This window comes from Brachypodium distachyon, chromosome 1 (genome assembly GCF_000005505.3).
Source record: "Brachypodium distachyon strain Bd21 chromosome 1, Brachypodium_distachyon_v3.0, whole genome shotgun sequence".
Lineage (NCBI taxonomy): Eukaryota > Viridiplantae > Streptophyta > Magnoliopsida > Poales > Poaceae > Brachypodium > Brachypodium distachyon.
In genome coordinates, this window is record NC_016131.3 from 73,164,106 (window position 1) to 73,182,060 (window position 17,955).

The 17,955-nt window shown below is 43.1% G+C and overlaps 3 protein-coding genes across 7 annotated transcripts; 1 reads left to right on the plus strand and 2 right to left on the minus strand.

Moving 5' to 3' along the window:
- Window positions 1-508: 508 nt before the first annotated feature.
- Window positions 509-5,186, minus strand: LOC100825344 (thiol-disulfide oxidoreductase LTO1). 5 transcript variants are annotated; one of them, XM_003558840.4, is made up of 8 exons: window positions 5,025-5,186; window positions 4,670-4,946; window positions 3,950-4,206; window positions 3,733-3,845; window positions 3,263-3,410; window positions 2,949-3,086; window positions 1,213-2,591; window positions 509-1,116 (listed from the first exon to the last, which is right to left on the minus strand). In XM_003558840.4, the coding sequence occupies exons 1-7, from the start codon at window positions 5,112-5,114 to the stop codon at window positions 2,514-2,516; spliced, it is 1,101 nt and encodes a 366-aa protein (XP_003558888.1). In that variant the 5' UTR covers window positions 5,115-5,186; the 3' UTR covers window positions 509-1,116; window positions 1,213-2,513. The 5 variants fall into 5 exon arrangements, with proteins under 5 accessions (XP_003558888.1, XP_024312998.1, XP_024312997.1 ...); XM_024457230.1 differs by having other exon boundaries at window positions 1,213-1,357; window positions 1,791-2,591; window positions 4,670-5,185; XM_024457229.1 differs by having other exon boundaries at window positions 1,213-1,607; window positions 1,791-2,591; window positions 4,670-5,185.
- A 399-nt stretch (window positions 5,187-5,585) lies between these two features.
- Window positions 5,586-11,081, minus strand: LOC100829983 (poly(A) polymerase I). Its single transcript, XM_003562089.4, has 14 exons — window positions 10,824-11,081; window positions 10,629-10,710; window positions 10,260-10,370; window positions 10,005-10,102; window positions 9,830-9,916; window positions 9,593-9,729; window positions 9,414-9,486; window positions 9,274-9,319; window positions 9,088-9,197; window positions 8,889-8,996; window positions 8,733-8,792; window positions 8,021-8,082; window positions 6,881-7,193; window positions 5,586-6,317 (listed from the first exon to the last, which is right to left on the minus strand). Exons 1-14 carry the CDS (start codon window positions 10,908-10,910, stop codon window positions 6,030-6,032), a joined length of 1,662 nt encoding a protein of 553 aa, XP_003562137.2. The 5' UTR covers window positions 10,911-11,081; the 3' UTR covers window positions 5,586-6,029.
- Window positions 11,082-12,629: 1,548 nt separating this feature from the next.
- On the plus strand, window positions 12,630-17,809 carry LOC100825650 (ubiquitin domain-containing protein DSK2a). The gene is made up of 8 exons (XM_003558841.4): window positions 12,630-13,019; window positions 14,476-15,204; window positions 15,293-15,507; window positions 15,613-15,726; window positions 15,800-15,858; window positions 16,044-16,072; window positions 17,164-17,241; window positions 17,343-17,809. The coding sequence occupies exons 1-8, from the start codon at window positions 12,794-12,796 to the stop codon at window positions 17,489-17,491; spliced, it is 1,599 nt and encodes a 532-aa protein (XP_003558889.1). The 5' UTR covers window positions 12,630-12,793; the 3' UTR covers window positions 17,492-17,809.
- The last annotated feature ends 146 nt before the right edge of the window (window positions 17,810-17,955 follow it).

Sequence of the window (17,955 nt, forward strand, 5' to 3'; positions counted from 1 at the left end):
GGCATGTTGTGATGTATTTCATCGTAGTGCTGGTGATATTTGGAAATAATCCTACTGTTGTAGCCGGTTGGTCTCTCTCTCTTTCTTTTTTCTTTCTGATCTCTACCTGTTAATTGATGTTATTGCAGAAAAACAATGTTGTATATTCTTGTTGGCTTCTTGAGTATTTTCACGATGAAATTACATATGTGAGACCAAACTAATGAGTTGATCTGTGTGTTTCGTGTTAATCTCATGCAGAGCAATGCCGGTATAGGATTTTTGCGTTGCCATACTGTGTTGATGCTCTGTGCAAGTCGTACTGCTGGAAGGAGGCGCTAGGGTCGGGTGCTCGTGTCAGGGAGTATCAGTGCGGGGGGCCTGGGGGGATCAACCGCCACTGTATTTGCTTCTTTTGCACAGATTAGTAATTGCAGGACATTCTGCAGTTGCAAATTTGCAATGTGTACCCGCCTGCATCCCCAATGTTTGGGGACAAGTTTCAGAAGAAATAAAACAAAAAAACAAGGAGATGCAACTCCTTTTGTTATGATATGAAAGCTTGCCCAAATCTATTGCGCAAATGTGAAATGTTATATGATGTACGAAAATAGATACAGAAAGTCTATTCTGCACATGACCGCTGCTTCAGATCTGCGCGGACGAAACCTGCTCTCTAAGAGGCTGGACCTCTCTCTTCCTCCTCCCCTCTTTCTTCCTCCTGACGGCACCCCACCTCGCAACACCATGGCGTTCCCCACCTCCCCCCGATGTCCGCCAATTAGCAGCTCCCGCATAGATAAGACGAAGGATTTACAACTGGTCATACTTTTAATGATTCTTTTAAAATGGATACTAAAAAATTGTTTACAAATCTATGGTTCTATTTAATGATTCTTTTTGAAAGATTGTAAAAGGTATTTTTTTTCACAATGGGTCAAGCCCAAACTAGTTATATATTTTTATTCCGAAAGATATCGTATATCTATTACTTTAATGAATAAATAATAATAAACTGCTTACAATGATTAAAAAATACTACCTCCAATTCATAATAAGTGTTGCTGATTTAGGTAGTAGGTCATTTGCTCATCGAATCTGTCGCAGCTTTACTCTCCCGATATACAGAAACGAAGGCTGCATATTGGCAGCAATTCCGCATAAACAAAAAGGAGATTTGAAATTTGGCCTCTAAACATAAATTAGATTACAGCAAGTAAATGAAATGCAAACCTGATATGCGTAACATGTTTCTGCAATTCTGCCTTGCAAGGTGTCAAAAATCTTTGAAGCAACACGATTGAAGAATCAATGGAGCACCTGCATGCTCGGTGGCTACGGGCTATCAGTGAACTTGCATAAGAAATCAATCAGCAACCTGCAAAGAAATAATCCATAATGTAACCAATGAAATGAACAAAACATAATTGCACAAACTTCCTTCAAATTACGTAGCTTTACCCCAGCTCTGACAAATCTACTGTCTCCAACAATTTGGCAAGAACACCCAACTGGAGCGACCTCAACAGGTTATAGCTCTACGAAATAAGAACAGTCCAGTTTGGATAAAGAGGAATTTTGTATGCTTCAGTTTGTATATTGTCGCGAGCAGGATGACAGAATTTCAACTGGAAAGCCAGCACACACAGCTCAGTGAGAAAAAAAAAACTAATACCATGCCGAAGTAAACTACAAATTTATGCTGTATTTAATATATTCTTTCAAGCACAAGTTTTCTTTAGTTACATGTATTCCTTTGTATCTGTATCCTGAACAAAATTGAATCAGGGAGGAAATTTTATGGATATCACCTTGTACACGACGTTGAGGCGGCGCTCCGGGTGGCGATCTAGCAGGAGAGCAGGCTCTGATCCATGGCAATGAACATCTTGGCGATGGGTCATCCACCGACCATGCCTCGACGATGGAGTCATTCTTGTTGGTGTTGGCAAACGAGCATGACCTGCTCGTACTCCTACTCAGCGATACGCGCCTGCCACTTTCACCCCCCCTGCATCGCGGTCGATGCGGACCCGCTCCTCCTCACATCGGTGCAGCAGATCAGCCCTGGTACCTTGGCAGGAGAATCAAGCACTTTATAACAAAGTATCCGTAAAATTCAAGTGATCCAAACAGGCCTGAAACTTTGTGTAGAAGGGTAAAGGACATACACTATACTTGTGTAGTGAAGTACTGCAAATGTCAAGGTGCAAAGTTACTACATTATGTAAAAAGATGGCAAGCCGTGTTTTCTTCCAGAATTATACATTTTACAGCATAAACTATAGAGAACTACAAAAAAGGGATGCGGAACACTCTCCTTCTCTGGGGGTCTCTGCTTTCCTTGCCCACATGAGAGAACAAGTAGAGTTTTTACATATTCAATGGTCAGTGGTTGTATTTAGTGAACTATGCAAGATTGGCAGGAACCTTCTCAAGCTCAAACTGCAATTTTGTGACAATGCTGTCAACATCCACCAGCTTCAGGTTCTTGCTTACATTCGGCGAGGTACTTCTCTTCATGCTTCATGGCCTTATGATTGTTCAGGGGCCTTGGAGACAAAACCTGATGCTTCTGCCAGAACTGAGAGTTCCTGGTCGCCGCTCAGAACCTGAATGAGTGGGAGGTACAGAGTGAATTTGTGCTCACGTGAGAACAATCATGTTTCAAGGGCGGTCGGATGCTGATAAGCACTTAGTGCTTTCATCTTAAAGAAGACTGCAGATGCAAGCATGCACAAGCCTTGACGTAATGCAGTGATGGGAACATCATATTTGGAAATCTAAAGCTAAATGCATGCAGTACTAAAGCACAGACTGCTACCTGAGGAGAAACTACAGAATTTTCTATACTGGTAGTAATGCAGATGTCTGCTGAAAACTTGAAATCATGTCTCGACATAAAAGGTTCAACGGGTGACATAATGGACTTAAAACTTCCATAGAAACATCGATGTAATGGCAAGTACCTTGCCGTTGATGAACCATGTTGGAAAACCTTCTAGACCAGTGACTGCACATTCGGCAGCCATTTTCTTTCCCTTACCAGCTCCATTAGGGAAACATTCAACATAATCCAGAATTTCCATAGCTTCACGACCAAACATCTGCATGAGCATATTGCAAGCATTAAAAGCAACTCTTGACTGATTTTGTTCTACTTCACTTTGGGAGTTTTTGCTCAGCAATGCAACTCTTCACTTTTTGAGATTTTGCTCAGCAACGCAACAATGAAATCATGTGGTATTAAGTTGTGGTTCAAGGAAGATGAAAGAACCCGTACTTGTTTTTGCTCATTGCAATGAGAACACCAGAATGCTCCATACATCTTAGCACCAATAGAGTGTAGATGTCTTGCAAGTGAAATAGCAAAAGGGGTTGATTCTGTTGTTATCTCTGTTTCATATGGTTCTAATACAAAATCACCTGTGCTGCATAAAATGAAAAACAAACTTTATAAGTCACTTGTGATGATTTTAAGGGAAATGGAATAACTAGGCTTCAAATTCACATTGAATACTGATCAAAATAAAAATGGTTATTCCATAAAGAAAAATAAAAGTAAAAGGTTGCCCAAAAGAGATTTAACTATGGGGTGTGAAAGATAAAACCATAGCAGAAAAGAAAATGTAACATTTTGCTACACGTGGATGAAACTTCAACTAGATGGTAAACAAGATGGCTTATAATTTATATTTCCCCTGAGCCGTTACACCAATCCATGTTACTAACCAATTTCAGAGGAAGCCTCACCCCTTCAATTGAGTAGTAGCTGAACTATAGGAGTTTGTTAAAGCAAGAGCAACAATGACAGCTACAGCTAACTGAAGACCCACAAACTTCTGGATCCGTGCCAAACCGAAATCCTGCAAGAAGACCATTAAAGACGGTTAGTTGGCTAGTCCACTTGATTATTGAAAATTCTAAATGAAGAACTAGAACAGACTGTAATCTTTAAGAAATCACACACCTTCACTCTGATAGAAAATAAAGTGAAGGAGATCAACGCTGACGACAGGCAATATAAGCAAGACGTTCCAACAAATTTGGTGCTCAGAATGAAAAGAAAATATGCACTCGCAGTTGCTAATGACGTAGCAATCAGAAGCAAAACTAAACGAATATCCAAGTCATCAAGTCCTGGAAGTAACTCCTTTCCGTTCTCCTGCAGAGAAAGTGCAGCAACAAGACCATATGCCACCAGACCAACTAACGGAAGAGGAATCCCTGCCCAATTAAAGAGATGCCAGTTAATTGTTACCTATGTGCCATAGCATTGCACTGTATCATGTCAAAGTAGCCCGTATGACTGTGACACAACAACACATAGTTTAGCCAAATCACCACAAAAAATAATACAAACTGAGGATCATATCCATAGGTGTATAATTCTGAATCTCCCATCATCGGCAACAATTTGGAATGAAACATGGAAGCAGTACAATCCTACATGCAGATAATGCAAGCACAATGGAAACAACTATGATGCTAAGATGTATGGAGCACCTTAACAATCGCTTAAGGAAGCTCAAAGCTAAGGTCTCAAAAGAAAATCCTACAAACTGATGAGCGATAGTGAAAGCACAATGGAAGCGGGTACAATTTTCAGAACTAGACGTCAACCCCATCACTCCATGTCACCATGACACCATGTGTAGTAGTAACAATAACAATAAGCCGAGAAAGTTACCGAAGATGACCGAATAGTCGCTGTCGAGCACGTCGCCGCAGCCTCCCCCGCCGACGGGGCAGAAGGCCTCGGAGCCCGTGAGCTTGAGGTAACTGAGGTAGCTTGTCTCCAGGAACCCCAGCCCCGCGACTCCCGCGGACCAGGTGCTCGTGTAAACGCCCCACAGAGACGAAGGCGACGCAGGGTGTTCCCCTGGAGGAGGGATCGGAGGCGTGGGGGCGGGGGTCTCCTGCTCCGGGGAAGGAGGCTCTGCGCAGCACCTGAACCGCGAGGCTCTCTGCAGGAGCCACGAAATCAGAGGATGCGGGCATGCGGCGACGGCGCTTGGAAGCACAGGAGCGGTTGATGTGTTTACCTTGACGCGCGGGGAGAAGTACGTGGAGACGGCGAAGCGTGTCGGAGACGGGAGGAAGGGGATGGAGAGAGCCGCGGAGATGGTCGCCATGGACGGAGACGGAAGGTGAGTGGTGAGAGCTCGCCTGACCTCAGAGCCCTCAGCCCTCACACGTAACTGTTAGTGGGCCCATAAGAACAAATAGGACACGGTTCGCAACTTAGCTTAATGGGCCTTGGCCCATTAAATAATACGTTTCCTTTTTATTCCTGAGACCAACAGCATTCGTAGCATCGCGGATTGTAAAAGAAGTGAGAAGATCTTGTTTCAAAACGCTACTCAACTGGAGTATCACCGATAACTCAATATGCACTGTCGAGAGATCAAAATTACAAAAAGTTACAGAAGTTCTCTGATTTTTTCAATCATACCCTTTGCCACTATGTCTCTATGCCCTGCCTGTCTTAAAAGTTTGGAGTAAAACCAATTTAATCCATGTACACAGTACACTGATCAAAATACATCTTCCACAAAAGTAAACACAGGGAATTGACCGCACTTGAACTTCAGGAATCCGTAGCATTTACCGATGTACTAGCATTTACCCATATATAAAGACAGGAAGAACAACTTATCCTTCGAACAAAGATAGCAAACAAAAAAGATACGGAGTAGCTAACAAAAGAATTAATTAATCACGGGTTTCGTTTTACCTAATCTCAACTCACTTTCTTACTGATCCGTTGTAAATGCGACCACATATGCTAAGTGCGGACAGTGCACTCCTAATCTTGGTCACTGACACGGGTAATAAACAGACAAAGTGAAAAGATAACCTTACATCTTTCTTGTGTAAAGCCTAGGCTCAATCTTCTATGCAAGCAGGAGGAGGGCATCCTCCCCAGGTAGTTTCAGCCAAGACAGAATTATGCCATCGCGTTTGTATTGGCCATCCTGAACTTCGCACCAGCGATATGTGAGAACTTAGTTGTTTTTAGTGGCATTGATGGGACAGTAGCTGTTTCATTATGATTCGCCACTATCGGACAGTGGATGCTTGCCTCCACCAGCAAGATCCACCACTGGCTTTCTTGCAAAGGCATCATCATCAGTGGATGCACACAGTGATTCATCACTCATAGTGTCCATGATCACTTTTCCGAGAACAAATCTGACCTCACCAGTATGCCCATCATCCAGCAACTTATAGTTGATTCCATGCATCCCTCTTCTCCCATCATACAAACTCAAATCAGAATCAAGGCCCTTGAATATTCCCAAAATTCTGCTCCTCTCCTTGTTCGATACAAAAACCTGGAACAAACCCACTACAAATCTTAGTACTCTGTGATGGATCGAGTAAATTTTCACGTAAGAACAGAAAATGGGCCAGTTAACAATTCAAGATAAGGACCATTCCTGCTAGTACGTTGGTACATCTTTTCTTGACAAACATTGGCACCAATCCATCAGTTAATATGTGTGCTAACTTAGACAAGAGTCTAGATAATATTGACGTTTAACTGTCCGAACAGATACTGCTTTAAGTGGGTCAACAAGAGCTCCACTCCCCCGCAAAAAAAAAACAAGAGCTCCACTCACTGTTTTCTTCTTTCTGGTTGCCCATTAAAATAGTACTAATATGGAAGGGGAAATAAAGGATCACAATATTTCAGTGCATAAAAACAATCTGAAATAGCAATTTAATGATTAAACCTTCAATAAAAAGTGCCTCATAAAAAACGCTGATGATTTAGCTTGCAAACAGGAAAATAACATAAGTAACTCCAAGAATAAAAATGTAAATATCATTAAAATGTAAAAACAGCTAGCGTACAGATGCACAGTTGGTTAAGATATGCTGAAGAGATGCTTACCAATCCTGAAAATTGTGAAGCCTTTGGATATCTGGCTAGTGATTGCTGGAGAGCATCTAAACATGTCAATGTATCAACTGAACAATTGACTAGTGATGCTAGATGCGATGTTTTTTCCATAAGATTATTCAGTTTGGTCCCAGACGGCTGCAGAGCTTCTGGAACAAATGTAACCGGTGCTCCAGTATCTTGTTTCAGGAACTTGATGGTGCTGTCCCATGTTCCAAAATACATTAATGAAGCAAAAGCCTTGATTACCTGGGCATCTTGTGGAGAATTTACCAGTGCACTGTGAAATGCCAACAGTGCTAGCCTGTGGAATAATATCAGATGAATGAAACATCCTGTGCATAACTGACAAAAAAAATGCCCATACCGAGCACTGAAAACTGGATCAAATGATTGTGCTACGCTACCAAATAAAGGAACGAAAAACAGTTTGCTGCTCAAAACAACAAGGATTGGTATAGGCAAAAGAGGACAATTCAAAAGCACACTGAAAGTTGTATGGAGATATTTTAAAACCAACAAAGTATGGCTGTTTCCATGCTGGCATAAGTAAATCTAAGATGATACACTTTGTCCTCTCCTCTACCCATCCAGACAGGAAAGTAAAATGCAATTTCCACCAGCTCTGTAAGCACTGTATGCAAAGAGTTTCTAGCCCGGAAAGTAAAGAAGCATTTCCAATTTTCCACAGATATATGATAATATAGCAAGACCATGCTTATCTTCTAATGTGAAAACTTGAAATTCTATGGCATGAGCTGATGAGAAATGCCAGAACGACCACCATACAATGAAAGTGTACATCCATACTGGTTAAAACAGTCCATAAAAGAGCCAGCAAAAAATTTATGTTAGCTTTACTAGGAAACATTAACAAGATTAAAGAACTGCAGAAGGAACCACTATAGGCCGACATCACCCAGGTCAATGCAAGCCTAATGAGTTATTCCAGTTTGTCTGGTTGGTACTGGGTATCTCATAATAAGTGTACTCCCTCCGATCCATAATAAGTGTCGGGGATTTAGTACAAACACTTGTTATGGATCGGAGGGAATATGATTTAACCTGAGTAAACCCGTTTCGGCACATTTAAGTAGAATTATGCACAAATTGGCAATCAAAGATTCATACCACAAAGAGCAGTGGCATGGCCGGTCAGCAGACGTTAATTTATCAAGATTAGCCAATAGTTTCTGCACAGTTGAAATCAACAGCATGAGACAATGTCAAGCCCTAATCTCAAAACCCCAATATCACATGAACTAACTGGAATGATAACCACATAGGCTGTACTTTTACATGGCAACAGCAATTCTAAAAGGGAATAAATATGAAACAATTGTAAAGTAAGCATGTGCATAGTCCTGCTGAAATTAATACCAGTTTTAGGGAACCTGCTAGAGATGCTCTTAAAAAGCATCAGAAATAAACAAAAGTATAAGTAGCAGTTCTAAAGTTCACAAATTCTTGTTGGGAACACTCTGCCAGTGCCAGTAACATTACGTGTGCAGAACATAACACTTTCCCCATAATTTCCTTTCACCGAACAACCTAGCAATAAAAAGATATCTAAGAATGGCCAGTAACACAATCTAATTCAGTAAGTGAGATAATCCCACAAGCCGGCAACTCCAGGATTGGGGGCCTGACATAGAGTGTTGATGATATCATTTTTAGCCGTGTGGGATACATCATGACAACAAAGTCATACCCATCATTTTGACAGTTATTGATATGTATTAACACTAATATCAGCACCAGAGTTAAATGTGGTCTTTCAATTATTTCACTATTGTCAGGTTCCAATTTTCCATATGACATTGTGCGTTTCAGAGTTACTCACCATGAGCATCAGATTTCTGTCACTTGATTGACCCTTTATCTGATGTGACAAATATGCTGCCTAAAATGCAAATAGCATAAGAGTAAGCTGAAAGAGGTAAGTGATTACAGCCAGATATCTACTTGTGTGGCAAAAAAACTGCATTACTCAACTTACCTGTAAAGGCAGCAAAATATCAAGAAGTCCATATTTTCCAAGTAATCTAATGGAAGACTCTGCTGCCCCATGTGATAGCATATATTTCATTTCCATTGCCAACCTTGACTGCAGGGTAAATGAGGCCATGAATAAAAAGAAAAAAAATGCATGAGAAAACATTAATGTTTCACATCTCCTTTCAGGGAGATAAAGTAACCTTGTCGATATTTATGATGGATGAAGAAAGATCCCTTATTGCAGTAGAAGTTTCGCTGGAAAACTGAAAGCCAAGGCGAGCGGCAATTCTCAAGCCACGCAAAATCCTGGCTGAAAGAATTAGAATCTAAATTTGTCTTGGATAGATTATGATAATACAAATCAAGGACGTTCCTTGAACACCTACCAGGGTCCTCCTCGAAAGAAACATGGGCAGGAATCACTGCACACACCTGATTGATGTTTTAAGGAGTTAGGCAGAAGAAAAGGGAAAACAAACCAGGATATGGTTGGAATCTGCCTGAGAAGATTATCACTGAATCTTACCTTATTTTTTCTTACATCGTTTACTCCATTCACATAATCATAAACTCTGTAATTAAAGGGGTTAAAGAATAGGCTGCCATAGAAGTATTACAAAAGTGTTAGTAATTTAGCTCGCGCAATATTTCACAAAACAGCATTTGTTAAACAACTGGAGTACAAGATTTCCTTCAGAAGACTACCTGTTTATTGTAAAGTCTCTTTTCATAGAATTCTTCCAGCGAATAATATCCCCCTCATCATACCCATCTAACTCTTCTGAAAAGTTTACGTTTTCACTTCCTTTCACTTGAGTACCATTCGTGCTGAAGCTTGAAACCTGTAAGAACAAAAGAAAACACAAGCAAACGAGGGTTAGAGAACATTGCTCTAACTAAGAACCAGTCTTCATGATACCAATGTTTCCATGCATAACAGACCTCAAATGTTGAGCCGTGCATCTTAACCTGGCATATTGGAAAGCGTCTGCCAATGATCATACAGCGTTTGAAAACTAGTTTTTTGATCTGGAAAGAAGCAAAAGCAGGTCAATGCAACAAGGGCATAAGAGTTTTTGGGAAAAGAAACACACGTGATCTTTGAATGAGCCAAAACCTGTTTGAGACTTGCGGTAGTGATCACATCAAAATCTTTAGGTGCCCTTTTAAGTAGCAGATCTCTCACACATCCCCCGACAAGATAAGCTTCAAACCCTGTAGAATGTAGTAACTTTGTTTTAGTACTGGGTAAATTCTTATATTCCGTAGTGCACTGTGATGTTAAGAAACAGATGCATGGCAGATATGAATATGGCATGTCGAAGCTCTTAAATCTGGAATGGAGATAAATAACCAAGAGACTGGTATGCACCTTTTCGTTTCAGCATCTGTAGAACAGTCCAACAATTGCGAGGTATAGAACCCGTGGGGATTCCGACAGCTCTCGCGTCAAAAAATCTCCACGATGAAGTATCGATGAATCCTGCAGAGACATGATTTGCACTTTTTTTTAGAGATTTACATTAGCTACACTAAATAATTCGAAACAAACAAGTGTGTGCTTCCCGTAAACCAAAAACCACTGCATCGAGAATGTGACAAACGTGTCCAGGAGCTAAAACGAGAGCAAGCTACCCGCGCAGCTGCATGATGGGTGACGGTTGCAGAAGGCGGGGTTGCGTAGATATGATTTACACATGGAAGCATGAACGAGCATCTACTCCAGTGATGGAGTCGTCACCTGGCCTTGACGCGGATCTGGACCGACCGTTCCTCAGGCCACCGTCGCCGTCGCCTTCCCTTCTCGAACCGTACTGCCTCATCTGACAGGCCAGCAGCAAAGCGACGTGAGAGTGAGCGAATCTTCGCTTAAGTGCACCGCGCGCGAGGTGGTCGACGAAATGCCTGACAGAGATGGGGTGGTGTGATGACTGACCTCGAGGAGATTGGAGGCCGCGGAGCTGAGGCGGGGGAGCAGGGGAGAGAGCGAGGAGAGGTCGGTGCGCCGTCGTGGCGCCGTCATGGCATGGCCTCGCGAGCAAGGCAGGCGTGCTGGTGGGGGGCGGGGGGAGACGTGGTGCGCGAACGCGGCGAGGGCCGGCTGGGTATGGCAGGGCAGCAGGTCGAGCCGCAGTGGGCCTCGTGGAGTCCAAGCCTGCCGGCTGCCCCGGCCCGCAGGCCGTAGGAAGTGGGGGCGTTCGGTTAGACCGAACCGATCGGGTCGGTTTCTCGGGACGAAGGAACAGAGGACTCGGACCGTCGGACGGCAGGGATCGTTGGAGGTGGGCTAGACGACTCGAGGTCAAGGTTTTTTAAAGGCTAGATGGGCTGGGCCGATTTTGGTGGCCTGGGCTACATATAGTTCGGGTATTTTGGGTTAGCCGAGGTGAAAGGCCGAACTGACCGAAGAAAGTTCGGTTTTCCATATCTCAAAACCGAAATTTTTTTAAAGGGTTCTTCGATTTCGGTTCAATCGGCTCCGGTTTTCGGTATTTTGTTTATCGGTTTTGGTTTTTCGGTTTTTATGCCCACCCGTACAGACCAGATAGGTACTTGTTCGATATTCTGACGTAACTATGATCCAAAGTCAATAAAGATGTCTTTTTCTATGTATGAGACACTGGGTTTGCTTTAGTGAAACCGAAGAGGCCGCTTCACCAGGTTGTCAATTACCATTCACGGTGGCTAAATAAACTGGAAACACCGTCTCACCGAGAACCACCCGAAGCGTTCAAGTAGCTTTTGTAACTTAATATGCAAGGAAACACGCAAACAACATAGATGATGAAACCACAAAACGGTGTTAGCCTCTACAGTCAAAAGGTTTAAAGAGCTTGTAACTAGAAACCTGCTCTGGAGCCTTCCCTTTCTTCAGATTGTCACACTTGCCCTCCTCGGTTACATTCTCTCTCATAAACTCGATTTGCTCGTCCTCTCATCGCGCCTCTCTATCGACGAGTACGTCGTCTACCATTAAAAATACAATCCGTAAAAAATAAGACACATATTTGTTCTTCGGCAAGGTGAGAACACTCTAACCATCCAACTAATGATTGGTTGCTTTTTTTCCACACAATCTAATCATTATATCCGAATGACTCCATGTGAAGTTTCCTTTATCTTTACATATTGAATCGTGAAACATTGCCAAATAGGTGCACCATAATGTTTATTTTTTTATTCAACACGAAAGTGGCTAGAAATTGTTGCGAGTCAAAATACTAACCAAACTATAGAGCTTAAAAACAAACTGAATTTGCTTGTCGCAGTCGAGGACACTCTACTCTTGCTCATTTCAATTCGGTTAACATCGAGAGGCGGGTGTAAATTTCTGTAAAACCATATCGCGGCTTACCCGTTTAACAGACGCATTGTTTTTGACGGAAGAAACATACTCTCTAGCACAGCACATACTTCACAATCCAACACAAATAAGTACTCCATCCGTCATATATTAAGTGTCGTAACTCTGTCTAAACACACACATATGTAAACACATTTTAATGTGTAGATACATGTATATTTAAACAAATTCGATACATTTAAACAAAATTGCGACACTTTAAGGTGTTTTCTCTCCTGACGGCCTGGAACCTTCTGGACACTGAGTAGGGCCACGTAGGGCCCACCTACCACACGCCGTCTACACATCACAGAAGAAATCGCAGCCGTCCATCCATCATCGATCAACCCCTGTCTCACGGTCGTCTCAGCCCACAGAGTTATTCCTCGCTGCCTTCCCTTCCCTTCTTCCTCCTCCAGCGCACGGCGCGTACAAAAGCCAGGAAAAGAGGGGAACGAACGAACACAACAACAACAACAAAGCCTCAAACCCCTCCTGAGCACTCGACGGAGCCGAATCGGAGCGGAACCCCGGCCGGATCGAAACCCAGGGCTAAGGAGGGGATGGGCGGCGACGAAGGAGAGGGTGGCGAGTCCACGGGAGCCCCACCGGCGACGCTGCACATCCGGGGCGCCAGCGGCAACAAGTTCGCGGTGCAGGCCGACCTGGGCACCACCGTCGGGGCGTTCAAGGCGATAGTCGCCCAGAGCTGCGACGTGCCAGCGCCGCAGCAGCGGCTGATCTACAAGGGCCGGATCTTGAAGGACGAGCAAACCCTAGCCAGCTACGGTGCGTGTACCTTCCTCACTAGGAAAGAATGAAAATCTTGCTCTTCTCTCACGATTCTGCCTATTATACCGTGGTTGATGATGTGGTTAGTTAGATTATGTGCGTGTGCCCCACGCCTCCAGTTACGCCTAGTGTTAGTTGGTAGCACGCTAGATGCAATGCCTGGCCGTTTGACGATGCAGGGTGCTGGTGCTTCATTTGACGATGTATATGGATTATGGATCATGACATAGGTTTTTTTTCCAATCATTGTCTCTTGGTAGATGCAGCATGGTGGTTAGGAACTGGTTAGGAATAGCCGCGGGCATAGCCTATGGCGTTGATTCGTTTTGCAGCTTAGGTAACTTATGCCATAGAAGTGAAACGAACACTGATTTGATGACTCACCGGAAATGTAGCTCCGAATCATGGAGCCATGCATGTGCGGGCGTTAAGTGTGCACTTCGCATTGGTAAGTAAAATTCTAGGTGGCTATACATGTGTTGGATCGTAGAGTGCAACTGGTAGGCATGCAGGAATACATGTTTCTTGCTGGATGCGTGCAGCATGATGGCATCATATCTTATTGATCAGCCAGTAGGAAGGCTTATTATTATTTCTTTTGGGTTCCCGCCTATAACTTTATTTAGTTCGGTTTCAAGTGCTTTTTGTGAACAACTCACATCTACGTGTAACGTTATCTTCTACAGCTGGTATGTCAGCATGCTATTATTACTATTGCTGCATTAAGTTTTGTCGTGTTTTGACAACAACATGAGCCATCTTTTATAGCATTATCCATCTAGCACTCTCCGTGACATGGAAAGGTTCTACATCAAATTATTACTAAGCTTCAGTGTTTTACAAAATTTGATATATGCATGTGAAATCTTGTTGCATACCTACTTTAGTTTGCACCACAAATTATGAGATCAGATACACAGGAGTTCTATAGATATTTTTTTCGTATCCATAGCTTTGTTCTCATTAAAAAAAAGTCCTCTCTAACCACTGTTACATCATTGATTCAGTTGCAGACTGCACAATAAGTTACATATAGTTTTTACGTTATATCTTCAATAATTTTCATGTTTGGTCCTTGGCAAAGTTGCAATAAGTTGGAAATTTGGTATAAATTACAACATGAGCATGATATATGTAGCTTGTTCACTTGGAACAGTTTTTAATCAGATAAGAAATAAAAAATGAATATTTCTTGCAAATGTCATGAAGTCCATGTACTAAAACGGAACCAAATGTGGACAGATTCCTCATGCTAAACTACTGGTGTTCCGCAGTAAAAATAAATAAATCAAATATCGGTAGGTGACAATTTTTTTATTTTCATGGAGGGAAAGAATTTTGTGTTTCAGCATTGACTGCATGTTTAGTGTTGAGTCATTAAGGTGTTGGCTGTTGCGCAGTTCATTAGTTTTCCAAGTTTTGCTTATTCTTATGCTTTCTTCCCCTCTTGCAGGTGTGGATACAGATCACACCATCCATATGGTGTGTGGTGCTGCACCACCAGCAACAGCAGCTGCACCGGCTGCAGCCAACCATGGGACTTCAACTACTACTACTGCAAATACTTCGCCTGCTGGTTTAGGAGGATTGTTGCAAGGTCTGGGCGCTACAGGAACTGCTGGAACGGGGTTGGGTTTACCTGGCTCTGGCCTTGCAGGATTGGAGCAGATGCAACAGCAGTTGACTGAGAATCCCAACTTAATGAGGGAAATATTGAACATGCCAGCCATGCAGAGTTTAATGAACAACCCTGATATAATGCGTGATATGATTATGAACAATCCTCAGATGCGTGAGCTCATTGATCGTAATCCGGATCTGGCACATGTCCTGAATGATCCAAGCATCCTTCGTCAGACTGTTGAAGCGGCTAGGAATCCTGAGCTTATGAGGGAGATGATGCGGAACACAGACAGAGCAATGAGCAACATTGAATCTTCTCCAGAAGGGTTCAATATGCTCCGCCGCATGTATGAAACTGTTCAAGAGCCATTTCTGAATGCAACAACAATGGCTGGGGAGGGTGATAGAAATCCAAACCCGTTTGCAGCTCTTCTAGGAAACCAGGGGTCTAACCAAGCCAGAGATCCAGCTGGAAATGCACCAACTACTGCTTCAGAGTCCACGACAGGCTCTCCTGCTCCAAATACTAATCCGCTTCCAAATCCCTGGAGTGCAAATGGTAGGTTTTTGGTACCCCCACTCTTTTTGTTGCCGGTATGTGCATTTTGCTCTTGCCCTGTTTTGCTATCTAAGTCTTAAATCTACAGCTGGGTCTGCGCAAGGAGCGGCAAGGCCTTCTCCTGCTAGCAATGCAAGGAGTGCCACTAGCGGTGGCCTAGGACTAGGAGGGTTGGGTTCTGCAGATTTGGGAAGTATGCTGGCTGGTGGCTCTGATGCTTCCTTCTTGAACCAGGTTTTGCAAAACCCTACAATGATGCAAATGATGCAAAATATTATGTCTAATCCTCAGTCCATGAATCAGGTGCGCTGCTTCTAATATTTCAGTTCTGAATAATTTACTAGGAACCTACTTCTTGAGCAGAGTACATACTGTTCTGACCCTGTCATGATGTTTTCTTGTTTGCAGTTGCTCAACATGAACCCAAATGTACGTAACATGATGGAATCAAATTCCCAGATGAGAGAAATGTTTCAGAATCCAGAATTTCTTCGACAGTTGACGTCTCCCGAAACATTGCAGGTGAAATTAGTGATACTACTTTAGTTATATGTGACTACTGTATGGAAGACTAAATAGCCTCTCTTTTTTGCAGCAACTGATTTCATTCCAGCAGGCTATGACGTCCCAACTTGGTCAACAACAAGCTGGCCAGTGAGTATCTTGAGCTCAACTTGACCTCCTTAGCTCATGAGGTCTTTGATTACCTTTTCTTTTCTGCAAGCGACTTTTCCTTGTTGAACCTAAAATGTAGAGGTTTGGTATTAATTATTTGCTGGTAATATGGTAAGCCTTGCTCTATGCTGTGTTTGTTTAATATGTTTTCTTGTTTGATTCAGGGAGCGGACGCAAGCAGGAACTGGTGCAGGTAATTTCGTCTACCTATTCACCATCTTTCCATCTGAATGATCTTTCATAGCATTCATGCATCAGCTTTCTGTCCGAGTTATTTAGATTGTGTTATTGATGGCTGTCTTTTACATGCTGTTTTTCAGCATTGCTTTCCCTTTCCATAAGGTTTGATTTTGACATTTTGTATCAAGAAGTAGAACATTAGAGAGCTAAGATTTCCCAACCTGTTTGGGGTCTTTACCTTTGTCATATAAATTGCAAGAAAACATATGAGCAACAGACTGTATACTAGGAAACAGATTTGTGTTTTCTGATTTGGCCATTACTTTCTTTCCAATATTTTTTAGATACCTGATCCGACTTCTTTATGAGAAGTCGATGTTTTTTTTGGTATTATCCTTGCAAACTTGCCGCAAACCTAAGGGCTTCCACAGTGTGCCAAATGCTTGCCACCTAGATCTCTAATTTGGCACTGATGCTAAATTCTAATTTTTCTACAATGTAGATGAAGCCAAATTTGCATGCAAGTAGGACTCACCAATGAATAAACTACCCTAAACTACTCCATCATACATTCTTCCCTGTCTCTCCCAACCGCACAAGCCACACCAAGATAAGTCGAGAAGTGAATCCTGCCACCGCCTGCGCCCACCTCCGCCCCTGCACGGCCGCTGCGACCCCCTCCGCCAATGCCCATTGCCACCCCTGCCTGCGCAGCCGGCGACCCCCTCCGCCTGCGCCCCTGCATGGCCGAGACCACCCCAGCCCATGCCTGTCGCGGCCTCTGCCTGCCCCCACCGCTGTCCAGCAGCTCAGCCCAGTGCCTCCACGATTCTCCGCTGTCCTCTTCCCAGTCTCTATTTTTTATTCTCCAGCCAAGTTTGGCACCGGAGCAGCTACTTGCTCTGGTTCCCTCTTTTTTTCCTTTTGGCAACGCCTCCACAGTGTTGTTTACCGGTGCCAAATGCCAAATTTGGTATTTGGCACCCCTATTTGGCATACATTGTGGAGGCCCTAATGTGCTTAGGCCTATAGCTGTTTAATTCCTTCGGTATTTATTTGTTAGTTTTTCTAATGATTGATGCGTGAAAATTACTTGAATGCTAGGCAATGTTAACCTCAACACCTTGATGAACATGTTCAGTGGGCTTGGTGGTGGTTTGGGTGTTCCAAATGCCCCGAATGGTTAGTAGATGCACTTCATAGTTTCACATCGGAAGTGATGTTACCAAGCCACTGTACATTTTCATAAGCCTTGCTCATTCATTCAGTTTCCACATTCGCAGTGCCACCGGAAGAACTATATGCAACACAGCTAGCTCAGCTCCAAGAAATGGGTTTCTTTGACCCACAGGAGAACATCCGAGCATTGGTCGCCACTGCTGGAAATGTGAATGCTGCAGTGGAGCGACTTCTTGGGAATTTTGGGCAATAGAAGATGATCGAAGTTCTCTGCCTGGTGTTACCTGTAGTTCGCACCTTGAGATTATCTGGTTCGTTGATTTTATACCTGGTCAGATTAAAAGGCAACATCTAGATTCTATGTTTTAAGATGAATAAACCAGTCTCTACTGGCTATCCTTTGCATACATGGGTCCTGTGTCTTGTGGTTAAATTGTGGTATATTGGTACCTTGAGTCGGTGTACAACTGTACATACATGTTGGTACTATGGGGTCTCATTGAGTGTACATGACTGTTGTTTTCCTACTTGGTGAGCTAACCATCCGTATGTTGCTGACTTCTTCATTGAAGATGTCCTTTTTTTTAGGGAGAACATGTCCTAGTTTTCTGTACATGGGATTTGAAAAGCTCTTGTTCAGTGAAAGTGAGCACGGCGCCTGAACCGCCTGCCGTTGCCTTTTTGGTTGAGACAGCCAACCTCATGACGGTCTATGTG

Bases quoted from the DNA above. Each gene is read 5' to 3' on its own strand.
- LOC100825344 (XM_024457230.1), bottom strand. From the start codon at position 5,114: ATGGCGACCATCTCCGCGGCTCTCTCCATCCCCTTCCTCCCGTCTCCG. The intron at 4,207-4,669 runs GTAACTTTCTCG...TTAATTGGGCAG, and splicing joins CGACTATTCGGTCATCTTCG to GGATTCCTCTTCCGTTAGTT. The intron at 3,087-3,262 runs GTACGGGTTCTT...ATGCTCATGCAG, and splicing joins ATTGCAATGAGCAAAAACAA to ATGTTTGGTCGTGAAGCTAT.
- LOC100829983 (XM_003562089.4), bottom strand. From the start codon at position 10,910: ATGACGGCGCCACGACGGCGCACCGACCTCTCCTCGCTCTCTCCCCTG. The intron at 8,083-8,732 runs GTGAGTAACTCT...TCAACTGTGCAG, and splicing joins ACAGAAATCTGATGCTCATG to AAACTATTGGCTAATCTTGA. The intron at 7,194-8,020 runs GTATGAATCTTT...ATTATTCCACAG, and splicing joins CCATGCCACTGCTCTTTGTG to GCTAGCACTGTTGGCATTTC.
- LOC100825650 (XM_003558841.4), top strand. From the start codon at position 12,794: ATGGGCGGCGACGAAGGAGAGGGTGGCGAGTCCACGGGAGCCCCACCG. The intron at 13,020-14,475 runs GTGCGTGTACCT...CCCCTCTTGCAG, and splicing joins GCAAACCCTAGCCAGCTACG to GTGTGGATACAGATCACACC. The intron at 17,242-17,342 runs GTTAGTAGATGC...CCACATTCGCAG, and splicing joins TGTTCCAAATGCCCCGAATG to TGCCACCGGAAGAACTATAT.